This window comes from Lytechinus variegatus, chromosome 8, assembly GCF_018143015.1.
Source record: "Lytechinus variegatus isolate NC3 chromosome 8, Lvar_3.0, whole genome shotgun sequence".
NCBI classification, from domain to species: domain Eukaryota; kingdom Metazoa; phylum Echinodermata; class Echinoidea; order Temnopleuroida; family Toxopneustidae; genus Lytechinus; species Lytechinus variegatus.
Window position 1 is genome coordinate 30205482 of NC_054747.1, and position 14474 is coordinate 30219955.

General features: G+C 37.8%; 2 protein-coding genes across 2 annotated transcripts; both read left to right on the plus strand.

Annotated features, from left to right (window-relative positions):
• Positions 1-5121, plus strand: LOC121419636 (scavenger receptor cysteine-rich domain-containing group B protein-like). The gene is made up of 3 exons (XM_041614092.1): positions 1-379; positions 1131-1463; positions 4769-5121. The coding sequence occupies exons 1-3, from the start codon at positions 1-3 to the stop codon at positions 5119-5121; spliced, it is 1065 nt and encodes a 354-aa protein (XP_041470026.1).
• A 409-nt stretch (positions 5122-5530) lies between these two features.
• On the plus strand, positions 5531-10000 carry LOC121420810 (galectin-3-binding protein B-like). Its single transcript, XM_041615445.1, has 2 exons — positions 5531-5845; positions 8472-10000. The coding sequence occupies exons 1-2, from the start codon at positions 5587-5589 to the stop codon at positions 9020-9022; spliced, it is 810 nt and encodes a 269-aa protein (XP_041471379.1). The 5' UTR covers positions 5531-5586; the 3' UTR covers positions 9023-10000.
• The last annotated feature ends 4474 nt before the right edge of the window (positions 10001-14474 follow it).

Sequence of the window (14474 nt, forward strand, 5' to 3'; positions counted from 1 at the left end):
ATGGCTAATTTTTTCATTGATAATGGTCGAAATTCAATTTATAAAGCATGGCGCGTCTCTGGAACTGAAGTTCGTCTTATTGGAGGAGGAGACGAAAGACGAGGGCGAGTAGAAGTCCGTCATGATGGGCTCTGGGGTAGTATCTGTGACGATGGCTGGGATATCCAAGATGCAATGGTAGTCTGTCGAAAACTTGGCTACGGGAACGCATCAGCGGCCACTGGTTATGCAGAATATGGCCCTGGATCTGGTCCCATCTTCCTGGATAATGTAGACTGCACTGGTCAAGAAATGGATCTAGATGATTGCAGTCATAATGGATTCGAAGTTCACGATTGTCAGCATAGCGAGGACGCTGGCGTAGAATGCGTACCAAAAGGTTTGCCATTTAAAAGTTTTTCATATGTTTTCAAATTTATCATTAAAATATTGAACAGATAATACCCTTCTGCTTTTTTAATTTATCAATCAATTTCATGAGATTTAATCCGATTTTTTTTTAATCAGTCTGCTTACAGTGGCAATCCTTCACTTGTAAATTGTGAATGTTGTAGGATCGTTGATCATATTTGCTTAGAATGACAATTCTAGTCCACTTTTTCCCTCTATGGTTTATAAGCAAAAGCAGTAATCAATATATTATGTATGTTCTGAAATGAAAATGTAGTTTACGATTGATAATAAATGCTGGTCAGGAGAAAAACAATAAATCTATTCAATTTTTAAAAGCCCTATACGGACCTAAAATGAAAACGAGTTGCTGAACGTGTTAAAGGGCACGCTTGTTCAATCTGTCAAGATTTCAAATGTAATGGCCTTGGGTAACGGGGTGTTGTAACAATGGGATCTAATTTGACGTCACACATTAAAAGTAGGTATTGCATTTTATTCACTAAATTAAGCAAAATAGACATACCAAAGTGTGCATCCTTAAAGGAAACATATGGTTTAGTGGTATTTGTAATCGAAATTTTGATGTCATACAAAGGAATGATTCTTTGTTGGAAGATTTGAATTTTCTGTTTCGAAATGTTATTTCTTTTCTTCCGTTCACCCCACCCCTATAACCCTACCCCTCCCCCCCCCCTCTCTCTCTTCTGTATCTCGCCTTCCGTCCGATATCTATCAAGATCTGCAAGTACGGCTGGTTGGCGGGGATTCAGCCTTAGAAGGTCGTGTCGAGGTGTTGTACAACGGTTCATGGGAAACAATTTGCGATAATTATTGGAGTTTAAGGGAGGCGAAAGTTGTATGCCGAATGTTGGGCTTCCAAACAGTCACTAGAGCCACCTACAACGCTGAGTTCGGAGAATGGTCTAGTAGTTTTCTCTGGGATTATGTTGGATATGTTGGATGCGTCGGGGATGAACGCAGCCTTGCAGAATGCTTTCACAGTGGATATGGGATTCATAATTGTGGACACTCAGAAGATGCATGGGTGGTCTGCGGTAATGATGTTAATGGTGAGCTGAACTGTTGGTAGAACTAAACGTCTTACTTGTAAATTGGCAGGTGATCCTCGCTGTGGTTATTTCTTTTAGAGAGAATAGAGAAAAAAGGGTTATAAAATTTCAACTAAATGCAGAAGTCCTAAAGACTAACATGAATGGAAACATGGTTAAACGTATGCCTATGGTTTCTATCATTCATAAATTCATTGTCGATCTTCGGTTTGAATTTCGGTTGCAGCAATCGATGTCATACTTCCATCATAAAACAAAATTTGATCTTTTTTCAGTTCAACAAAGTACTTTCCCACGTTGCTGCTATTGTTAATAACATCAGTAGCAAGAAAGAGTCTTGTACTTACAGTGGCAAGTAATATCTGCTTATCAAATAATTGGCCACAATCTGACCCTGGGGGCCACTCTTACTCACGAGTGGATACCATGCGCGACTATGAGATCTCAAAAAGCACCCTAAACACGTATTTTCCATATTCTGAAAATGCACACCTTAACAAGCATTGGCGTGTGAAATCATACCCTTAAAGGACAAGTCCACCCCAACAAAAACTTGATTTGAATAAAAAGAGAAAAATTCAACAAGCAAAACACTGAAAATTTCATCAAAATCGGTTATTTTTAACAAAATTGTTATATGAACGAGCCAGTTACATCCAAATGAGGGAGTTGATGACATGACTCACTATTTCTTTTGTATTTTATTATATAAAATATGAAATATTGTTCTTTTCTCGTCATTGTCATGTGAAATGAAGTTTCATTCCTCCCTGAACACGTGGAATTCCATTATTTTAACATTTTGTGCTTCAGGCAAGGAGGTCCTAATCATCAAGGTCCTAATCATCAAATTCGTAAAAATTGAAATATTGTATAACTCAAACAATAAAAAACAAAAGAAATAGTGAGTGAGTGACATCATCGACTCTCTCATTTGGATGTAACTGGCTTGTTCATATAACTATTTTGTTAAAAATAAGCGAAAATTTTAAACGTCATAACTTTCTTATTTTACATCCGATTTTGATGAAACTTTCAGTATTGTGCTTGTCTGATTTTTCTCTTTTGATTCAAATCAACATTTTTCTGAGGTGGACTTGACCTTTAACAAATTTGGAAACAAAACAATGCCATTGGCAGGTATTCCATTAATTGAACCCTAAAGTACATCCTTTATAATACATTTTAGTTTTGATTTTTTAATACACTCTCAAATTTGACCCTAAACACGTAGCTTTCATAGCGAAATAGATACCCTTTTTTCATTATTTTAGTGTTTTAGACACCCTTATTACGTTACGTACGTAACGTGCCCTATCTTGAAAAAGACATCGTTTTACGTGTTTTTGGGTCGCGCATGGTATCCACTCGCCAATGTTAGTGCCCCCACCCCCGGGAATCTGACATGAGTCGTTCATTTAAGCCCAAAGCAAAAATTGCTTATGACTGGTTTAAGTTATTGTTTTCATGGTTTTGAAATGGTTAATCAAATAACAAGAATCTACATTGCTATCTCATAAACAGAAATGCACATAATTTTACTCGGGCATTAGACAAATTATACACACCATGGGTGTCGATCACGGGGGGGGGGGGGTGGGGGATATATCCCCCCAATATTTCAAGTGGGGGGGATGGCCTGTATTATCCTCCCCCAATAATTTAGGGTAGAAAAATTATAATAATGATGATGAAAAGTTTGATCATAATGGTTATAGTATGCCATCAATCAGTTTGTTTCCCTCGCAATTTGTGTATACTTTTATTAAATAAAAACATTCCTTTTCAGGACTATTAAACAGATGGGTGGAGGTTCAAGATGAAAAAGAATGAAATATTTATGTATATGATATTTTTTTAACACATGACATAAAAAGACCCTAACGAAAAACAACTTTTGTTGATAGGGTGTTTCATCCCACCAGTGGTGAATAAATTAATTTTGATAAATCAATTAATTCAAAAGGGTGGAAAAATAAACCGGAGTAAAAGGATGGCAAGATAAATCGTCTAAGGAATGACCATATAGCTATCACATTAATAGCTCTATGGAATGACGGTAAGCCCGATGGCGCACGAGAAGCCATACAGTTTGTAATTTGTGCTAGTCTTAATTGGTCCGAATCTGCAGTTTATCATGCATTAAGAAGAAAAAAGATATTGCCAGTCGGGTTAGATTTAAGAGAAGTTGTATACACAGAGGCGTCGATCGGGGGGGGGGGGGACAGGGGGATATATCGCTTCCCCCCAATAATAAAAACAAAAAAATGGAATAAGATTGAAATGCTACACTGAAATCAGCAAGTGAGATTGAGATACCAACTCGATTTTCATTTCAAATCGTGCTCAAAATGTCTGCCTTTCAGATTGGAATATATAAATTTTCAGCTCGCGCTTCGCGCTCGCATGATTTCTGTACCAAAAACCCATACTTTTCATCATTGAATAGGTGAATAGAATGTCCCGTTTTCAGTTCTAAACCTCAAAAGAACTCCCGCTTCGATTTGCAATAATCTTTTGTTGGATATAATATATCTTGTTCTTTAGTAAAAGCGTCCATTAAACTATCCTTCCAGATCGAAATATCAAAATTTTCAACTCGCGCTTTGCGCTCGCATCTAGTGTTCTTCTAGATACCCATCTTAATCATTGGTACCAAAAATGCTTAGAATATCAAGCTTTCAGGTCAGAATATAAAGGAATTTCAGCTCGCTCTCTAGTAAGATACATACTAATCTACCCTCCTCATGAGTTACTAAAAACACACCTAAACAGGTACATTTTCCTGTTTTCATGTCATACTTAAAAATTTCAGCTCGCGCTTCGCGCTCGCATTGTTGGTGAGGGTGATATATATATAAATAAACATATATTATATATATACATATATACATCATGCTCAATAAACAGATCACTATGTACACGATCCAGACAATTTTTTGTCATTTTTTTCTTTCGTATTAGTTTAGAATAGGCTTACTTGTAACCCAACAATGAAGGAATTTCCAAGAACTCCATCCATATCAACCACTCTCTAATGTCCTAACTTGTTATTTTAGTGGGGGTAATGTTGACAGATCCCCATCCACATGAACATTTGTGTCAATCATCCCCCCCCCAAACCAAGAATACCGATCGACACCCATGATACACACACTCGTTACCTTTGACATGTTTGAAGCAGCAGAATAGTCATGAGCTTCAACTTTAAATCGTTCCAAACATGACAAAGGTACGTCGTACATGTTATTCTGACTTAAACTGTTACAATGCATGATATGTACACTCATTACCATATGTACCAGCACTGCAAGTTCGTCTTGTCGGTGGACAATCAGCCTTAGAGGGTCGCGTAGAGGTGTTCTACGACGGTTCCTGGGGAACAGTTTGCGATGACGACTGGAGTTTTAGTGACGCCAAAGTTGTATGCCGAATGTTGGGCTTTCAAACAGCCGTTAGGGCCACCACCAACGCTGAGTTTGGCGAAGGTTCAGGAAGTATTCTTTTGGATGAAGCTGGATGCATCGGAGATGAACTCAACCTTGCAGAATGCTTTCACACTGGATATGGGATTCATGATTGTGGTCACTCAGAAGACGCCGGTGTCGTCTGTTGGAAAGGTGAGAGCGTGTGTATGAGTTTAAAGGTTAAATCTTAATTTTAGTTGACTAAATTAACAGCTCTGCTATTTTTTTACTTAATGTTGCAGTTCTTACATTCTTTTGTTTTACTGTCACGAAATAAGGCATCTATCTCCATGTTCTAATATCCATTTTTACAGTATTTTCTTCTTCTTCGCCGTCCTCTTCCTTTTCCTCTTCTCTTTGTTCTTCCTCCTCTTCTTCTTTTTTTCATTTTGGTAACCGCATTCACTTGTTATCGTATGTTATTTCTACTGTAGTTCTTTGTTACATTCATTATCATTATGAGTATAATTGTTGCAATTATTCGTCGTCTTTGCCATTATTTGAATTTTGCTATTGCATGGGTCATGTTATTACCGTTGTCATCGTCTTCATAGTTTTCCTATTACCATTCGCACTATTTTCACCCTAACTAGCCCGATGGGCGAATTGAAATTCGCCTTGCAGGTGGAAGGGGGCAAAATGAAGGCCGAGTAGAAATGCTGTTTAACTCATCGTGGGGTACACTTTGTGGGCGAGGATGGGACTTAAAGGAGGCCGACGTGGCCTGTCGACTGTTAGGCTTCCTAGGTGCTTCAGACGTTCTCCATAACGCTGCATTCGGCGAAGGGACTGGGAAGGTACTTCTGGAAGACATCTCTTGTCTTGGATCGGAGGACACCTTGATGAACTGTACCTTCATGTCCATAGAGGCCGTCGACTGCCCCCATAATCTGGATGTTGGAGTCATGTGCAAAGGTGAATGTTAATTCATTTCATATCAAGAATTCAAGTACGAATTTACATTGACTTTAACCATTACCATCGCAATCAGTGATTTCAAGGAGTAAATCAATTTGGTAAATAAAATTAGAATATGAAAATCGTTTGATTCTTTGCATACTTAGTAGAGGCGCAATTTGAAATTGATATCCTTCTTTAATTATATGGTCACTAACGTGCCAGTGTAGCTGATGGGGAAGTGGTAGATTGCCAACGTGGCAGATTTATGTTTTTGCCTGTCACGTGATTTTACGATGGTTGATTTGAATAACGGTGCTGACCTTTCGCTTCTTTTTCAGTTGTCAGAAAATAGTCTATAAGAAAATTTTAAGGACATGTCCGCCCCAACCAAAAATGATTTGAATAAAAAGGAAAAATCCAACAAGCACAGCACTACAAATTTCATTTAAATTAAGAAAGTTACGACATTTTAAAGTTTCGCACAATTTCACAAAACGGTTATATTCACGTCCTGGTCGGCATACAAATGAGCAGGCTGATGACGTCATCCTTTCACTGTTTCTTTTGTATTTTATTACATGAAATATTCTAATTTTCTCCTCATTGTCAGGTGAAACACCGATTGATTCCTCCCTGAACATGTGGAATAAGCATTATTATTATATGGTTCTGTCATGTTCGTCCTTATTGTCAAATGTGTAAAAAGTGAAATATATATTGTATAATTCAAACAATATAATTCAAAAGAGATAGTGAGTGAGGGACATCATCGTCTGTCTCATTTGCATGTCACTGAGTTGTGCATATCACTGTTCTGTGAACAATAAGCGAAACATTAAATTTCATAACTTTCTTAGTTTACATCTGATTTGGATGAAATTTTCAGCGTTTTGCTAGTTAGATTTTTCTCTATTTATTAAGATCAACATTTTTGGGGGGTGAGCTTGACCTTAAAGACGTTTCACAGTTAGAGTAAAATCCATGTCATTTACACCAAACTTTGCACATAGATACTTTAGAGCCTTAATATTCGAAATATGCAAAAATTAACATAGGTCCATGTGCTTGATTTTTTGCTATAGAGCTTCAAATTTCTCCCAATTTGATGTTTTTAAGAATTGCGCATTCAAAAGAATTTGGCATTTTTAGACCGCCCAAGATTACTACAATGAGTTTAATTCTCTATTACTCAGTCAAAATACATGAAAAAGTCATCAAATTTCGCAAGAGAGTTAATAATTGTATAGTTAGAATGGAGAATCTATTTATATTGTTATTTGTTAGCAATTTTAAGCTTAACAGTACTGTCAGTTCTTAAAAATGGCGTAAAAGATAACAAAATGCCAATCTAAAAAATGTGAAATTTCAGTAACAAATTACAAACGTACAATAAATGCTGCACTTTATTCAAAATCCATGTCATTTTCACCAAAATTTTGCAGAATTGTAGAGGAAGGTATACCTAAGAGGTAAATATATTAAAAAATATGAGTTTATGTGCTTGTTTTCAAACTATCAGCATTTTTATTAGTGCAAATGTGCTTTTTAAAACACCAAAAATGCGCCGAATGCTTTGTATCTATGATAAGAAAAAAATCAAAACCACTCTACCATTTATTAAAACTCGGGGTAATATTCGTGATTCTTGGCAGCACTGCAGAGTAAAGTATTTTGAAATTGTAGAGAGAATTATTATTTTGAATGGTCTATGGAATAATTCCATTTTTAGCTTCATGGAATAACGCATGGGATCTGCAGTTAAAGTGCAGAAGATGAGAAAAATCAGCTCATATCCGCAGCTAATGAATCACCTGTTCATCCATTATGACGTCAGCGCTCGGAGTGTAAACTATGCGCAGATCATAATGCGAACAAACATAACTGTGGAAAGTCCTTAAAGGGATGTTCAGAGAAATAAAATGAGCATGTATTAAATTAATTATGGTAATAATTATTGTATCATAATCTGCGATGAAAAAAAAATGATTATCAATATAGTATCAAAGAACCAATACTCGAAGTGGCGAGAAAAGGTAAAATAAAAGTAGAACAGTAAAGCTGTTAATCGCGGATTGAATTTAATATTAGGGCGAGGTTATCCCCAGCTATAATATTGCCACCTTTACACCTCTAAAATTATATGCGTGAACCAAAATCTTGTGTTATATAACAGTTTACAGTCATTTAATATTCATCTTAATATTCCTTACCTTTAAAAGTCGTTTGCTCCTTAAGAAAGCTTATTTCAATAATATGAAAGCAGCTCAATTCATTTTATGAAATATTTTGTGTAAATTCTTGCCAAAATATTGAATTTTATAATATTTCGTATTAGTAACATCATATATCACTTTTGTTATTTTGTTTTATTTATTGTATGATATGTGTTTACTTTGTATTGTATTTGGACCTTATGAAAGAAGAGTATTGCCATGTTGACAAAACAGAATATGGGCTATCCATCGGTTTTTTTTTCATACGAAATATAAATGCTACGACTACTACTGCTACTACACAACTATCACTTGGCTTGCCTTTTCTTAATCCATGAAGCTAATGAAATATTTTGCATTGACTTGAATATTCCACCGCCTGATCGATACTGGGCTCATGATTCATTTTCATTTTTATGCATTTTTAGGTTCGGTGATGTCGATGATGTCCTCTAGCGAAATGCCGTTAACCAGGAATCCACAAAACTACTCTGAACACCAAGATGGAACATCGAATTCGATACCACCTGTTGAAAAGAGTCTTAATCCCCATTTGACCCTCTTATTGGTTGGAACGATCCTGGCAGTGTTCTGTGCTATTTTGATTGTTGCGGTTCTCTTCGGGTACTCTCGTAATAGAAAGCTGAAGGCGGCGATGAAGATCCTAGATGAACGGCTTTCCTCTAATGTGACTGGATTCCCGAAAGAAGATTCATCATATGAGACACTCGACCTGCCCAACATCTCAACAGGAATACACCTATACACTGGCTTAAAGGTATCTGGAATTAGCAACGAAGACCAGGTCTACACAGAAGTGGCCATTGCGAAGGATTGTGATGACGAAAGTCTTGGTTGCAGTTATAAATCTTCAAAACACTCTAATGGCATCAGGTCTAAGGCTGGCAGGCTTGATACTCGAGAGAGGGACATTCCATTGCCATCGGAACCGTATGACTCCACATATGCTAATTGCTGATAACGTTATTTTAAGTGTCTTAGCCAGGGTAATATAGGAGCGCCTTGAGCACCTAACAAGGTGGATACGTGCGCTACAAAAATTCTATATTATTATTATATATCTTCTCTCCTTTTCCACTGGCTTTATACATATAGGGGGCATATTGATCCGCAGTCATGACAAAATATAAAGGACAAAATTAAATATGGAATAGAAAAGGGGTGACATGAAATATACTTTTTAGTAGTTAGTCCAAGTTATCGCAGAATATTAGAAAATCCAAAACTTTTTCAAATTTTGCCATATCTGGCCCCTCAAAATGTTCTGTTTATTATGCCACTGCTTTTTTATGAAGTTCATTCCTATTTCAGTCCATCTTTTGCTATTCTTTTGTATACAATTATGATTTTATCACACTTCAGAAATGCACCTTCTGTATAAAATACGTTCAATATACACACTGTTCGGTAACATGCTGTCCACTGTGTTGAGTAATCAATGGTAATGTATGTTGTCAAAAGAATATATATATTATCAAATTGAGCATATCTATTTCTCAATTATTAGTTTTTATTACCCAATATGGACAAAATTTAACCAACAGCTGTGTGTGGACAGTATGTTGCCAGTGATTGTTAAATGTTGGGGATTTCTTTGCCCAACATTGTTAAGAGCGTACGTAGTTTGTGTATATTATTCATATACTTGCGATCATTATATTGAGTTATATGATTATTGTATCCAGGAGTTTATGATGGTCAGGATATTCCACTCAGACGAAATGCAATTTGATCAGATTGTACCAGAATTATGCACTCGCACCAACTGACTACAAACTGACCGATGGTATGCCAATGATAATATTGTCGCAGCATTTGTCGGGTCTGCAGTATTCGGTTTCTATCTTGGTGAAGTTTAAAGGCTTATAATTATATTTAAGGTCAAGTCCGCTCTAGAAGAATATTGATTTGAATAAATAAAGAAAAATCAAACTAGAACAACAATGGAAATTTCTTCAATATAGGATGTAAAATAAGAAAGTTATGATATATATTTTAAAGTTTCATTTTTCACAAAGCAGTGATATGCACAACTCAATGGCATGCAATGGAGAGAATCGATGATCTCCCTCACTTACTATTTCTTTTGTTTAATATTTCATTTCTTTTTTTTTACAGATTTGGCAATAAGGACCAACTTCATTGAATCATATAGTAATTAACTACACTAATTCGACATGTTCAGAGAGGAAGTAATCTTTGTTTTACTTGACAATGAGAAGAAAATTAAGAATAATTCATATTTCATGTAATAAAGTTCAAAAGAAATAGTGAGTGGATGACGTCATCTTTTTCCTCATTCGCATACCGACCAGGATGTAGATAAAACTCTTTGTGAAATTAAGTGAAACTTATACATATTAAACCTTTCTTATTTTACATTGATTTTGATGAATTTTTCAGTGTAATGCTTGTTGGATTTTTCTCTTTTGATTCAAATCAACATTTTGTTGGGGTGGACTTGTCCTGTAAGATCTGTGTTTGTGGCATTTACATTCTAACACTAATTATAGAAAGTAGCTTTCTGTAATTTTTACACATTTGCTTGCAACAGGAACTATGAATAATGTTGTTTAATTTGTAATTATGAAATACACAAAATAGCACTGTCGTTGATACATGCATATTTATAACGTGTTTGTATAGACCACTCTATATTCTTACTATTTAATACGATGGAACAGAATATTGCTGCTTGAAAATATTAATCCTTATAAATATTAAAAGACCACACTTTAAACAACCTTTGTTACTCTCGTTTCTTTCTGCAGTATTGAATTAGATGTTAGGGTGCATATGTGAGTATGCGTTTACTAAAAAGCAAATGAAATTGTGTAACAAACTCTCAGGAAGGTAGGAGGGCAAAGATCGAGTGAGTTTGAGTAGAGCGCATACATTCGTAATTCTGACGCTTCGTTATTACGAAGGTCCGTTAGTCCGAAAACAAAATGAGGTTCGTACTTCCGACGGTTCGTTAGTCCGGAAACAAATGAGGTTCATAATTCCGTAGGTTCGTTATTCCGAATGTTGGAATATTCCGAAGGTTCAGTATTTTGAAGGTTCGTAATTCCAAAGTTTCTTAATTTCGAAGGTTCGTTAGTTCGAAAACGAAATACGGTTCGTTAATTCTAAATGAAATGAGGTTCGTTTGAAGTACTTGTTCTATTCATGTATTCCATGAAGTGCTTAAAATATTCCTTTTCAGGTAATCCTCATAAAAATTTGAAAAGCAACGGTGTTTCTCTCCCTCCACCACGCTTTACCCTTCCAGTTTTTCCGGCTTCGCCACCTATAAAATTTATTTTTGCATTATCGAACCTTCGGAATAAAGAACCTTATTTCGTTTTCAGATTCACGAAAACCTCGGAACAACAAACTTTATATCGTTTTGGGGTTACCGAACCTTCGGAATAACAAACCTTATTTCGTTTTCGGATTAACGAAAATCGAGATATAGGCAATTTACGTGTTTTAGAATTCCGAACCTTCGGAATAAAGAATCTTCGGAATTACGAAGTGTAACCTGAGTAGAGCATAGGGGTGATAGGGGTGGGGGGCTGAGAGTGGGCACTCTTTCTCCCCATCTCCCCCTAACCAACCCCATTCACTCACCTTCTAATACCCTATTCGCTCTCACCCACACCTATACCCTACTCTCTCTCACCCACACCTAACCTTAATACTCACCAACCTTAATACATACATACTCTCAGCCACCCTTACCTAATCACTCTCACCCATACTTAAACTACTTACCCTCACATAACTTACTCACCCACACCTAATATGTTCACTCTCGCACTTACCCTAGGCACGCTCACCCACATTTATCAAATCTCACCTACCCTACTCTCACCTTCACCCAACCAACTCACTCTCACACAATACTATCCTACTCACTCTCAATCTCACCAAAGCTACTCACTCTCACCCACAAATATCATCCACACGTGTCAACTCTCACCCTCACCTGCCCTCGTCACTTTTGCTCGCACATGCCCTACTCATTTTCACCCACACATAACCTACTCAATCTCACCCACAACTACTCTGTTCACTCTTACCCTCACCCAATCTTCTCACTCCCACCTTTACCTAACGTACTCGCTCTCATCCAATCTTACCCCAATCACCCTCACCAACACTTAACCTACTCACTCTCACCCCACCCTACCCTATACTCTCACCCACACCTACTCTACTCACTCTCACCCACACCTATCCTACTCACTCTCACCCACACCTACCCTACTCTCACCCACACTTACCCTACTCACTCTCACCCACACTTACCCTACTCACTCTCACCCACACCTACCCTACTCACTCTCACCCACACTTACCTACTCATTCTCACCCACACCTACCCTACTCACTCTCACCCACACCTAACCTACTCACTCTCACCCACACTTACCCTACTCACTCTCACCCATACCCTACTCACTCTCACCCACACTTACCCTACTCACTCTCACCCACACCTACCCTACTCACTCTCACCCATACCCTACTCACACTCACCCACACCTACCCTACTCACTCTCACCCACACCTAACCTACTCACACCCACCCACACCTACCCTACTCACTCTCACCCACACCTACCCTACTCACTCTCACCCCACCTACCCTACTCACTCTCACCCACACCTACCCTACTCTCACCCACACCTACTCTACTCACTCTCACCCACACCTATCCTACTCACTCTCACCCACACCTACCCTACTCTCACCCACACTTACCCTACTCACTCTCACCCACACTTACCATACTCACTCTCACCACACCTACCCTACTCACTCTCACCCACACTTACCCTACTCACTCTCACCCACACTTACCCTACTCACTCTCACCCACACTTACCCTACTCACTCTCACCCACACCTACCCTAATAACTCTCACCCATACCCTACTCACACACACCTACCCTACTTGAATATTTGAAGAAAAAAAGTAATAGTCTACAGAAAAGCATTATTCATGAAGACTGACAATAGATGACAAATAGCATGCACGTCACCTAAGTGAAAATTCAGGAAATAACTTAATGAACACTGTAATAATTGACAAGAGAAATTCATATGCGCAGAATGCTACAAACACTGGAAGATTACTATAAGAAATTGACTTTATATCAAGCAATATACAACACCAGATGTTTTTTGGTTGCGCGCGCTGGTGGCTGCCCGCCCACTGCACATCTCTCTGATTGTGTTTGTATATTTCTCTTGTTTATACGTTTAAGATGTATTTGTTTTTTGTGATATCTTACTATACCTGCATCTGAGATACTACTAGTCAAATTTTGGAGCATTTAGGTCTGTATTATTGATAGATAAACCTTGTAAAGTTTTTGCACCTTTTTTGTGATTGTACCTTTATACTGTGCAGTAGAGGCCATTGCTTTATACACATGCCAGATTACATCTGGCCTGTTCACTTATGCCTCAAGTCAGTGCTGCTACTGTGCTGCTATTGTGTACTACTGATTCTTTTGTTTTGTATAGATGTTCACTGTCACTATGAATCTTACTGGCTTTGTAACTTTTATATGCCTGATGCTTGTGCTTAACCGAAGGCAATATGCAACAACGCAGCACTGCAATCTAGGCCGAAGTGATGTTATTGATACTCATGTACCATTGATCATATATATGTAAATAATGTTCATAATCGTAATAATGTACATTCATTCAGTCCGAGCAAGAAATATATTGGTGCTCCTGTACAATGTTATGCCAATTCTGTATCCACATTTCATATCTTGATATTGTTATCAGGTGATGTGAATCCGAACCCAGGCCCTGTCACACGTAGTAAGGCCCATTCGGATCCTGATCCTGACACAAACTGTCTTTCAGTGTCATACAAATATGACAGTAAAACACTTCACTCTCTCAATACCTGTTCTAATTCTACACTCTGCTGTAATCAGAACAAAGAAGTTTGTAATACGATCATGTCTTTAGGTATAACTAGAGGACGAAAGACACATCGAGGTAGGAAGGGTGGCCGTGACCGTTTTAATGACAACATAAAATTTGGTATGCTTAACTGCCGTTCTGTGCGTAATAAAACTACCCAATTTCATGAATTTGTCCTCGATCACCGACTCGACTTCACATGTGTCTGCGAAACCTGGCTTACCACATCCGATGATGCTGCAACTGCTGACCTCTGTCCACGAGGATATCTCTTCAAGCATCACCCCAGATCAACCAAGCGCGGTGGTGGAGTCGGGTTCCTCTACAAGGACAGTCTTCATGTTGATATTGGCCCAACAGGACAATTTGACACCTTCGAATCCCTGTCTGGAACTTTGTCTCATGCCGGCTCTAAGCAGGTCGACATCATCGTCGTCTACCGTCCTCCTGGATTTCAGGGATTTTCTCAGTTTC

What these genes read in the sequence shown, in the direction of transcription:
- LOC121420810 (XM_041615445.1), top strand. Translation starts at nt 5,587, where the DNA reads ATGCTGTTTAACTCATCGTGGGGTACACTTTGTGGGCGAGGATGGGAC. An exon ending in TGTTGGAGTCATGTGCAAAG is followed by an intron (nt 5,846 to 8,471) that starts GTGAATGTTAAT and finishes ATGCATTTTTAG; the next exon opens with GTTCGGTGATGTCGATGATG.
- LOC121419636 (XM_041614092.1), top strand. Translation starts at nt 1, where the DNA reads ATGGCTAATTTTTTCATTGATAATGGTCGAAATTCAATTTATAAAGCA. An exon ending in CGTAGAATGCGTACCAAAAG is followed by an intron (nt 380 to 1,130) that starts GTTTGCCATTTA and finishes ATATCTATCAAG; the next exon opens with ATCTGCAAGTACGGCTGGTT. An exon ending in CTGCGGTAATGATGTTAATG is followed by an intron (nt 1,464 to 4,768) that starts GTGAGCTGAACT and finishes CATATGTACCAG; the next exon opens with CACTGCAAGTTCGTCTTGTC.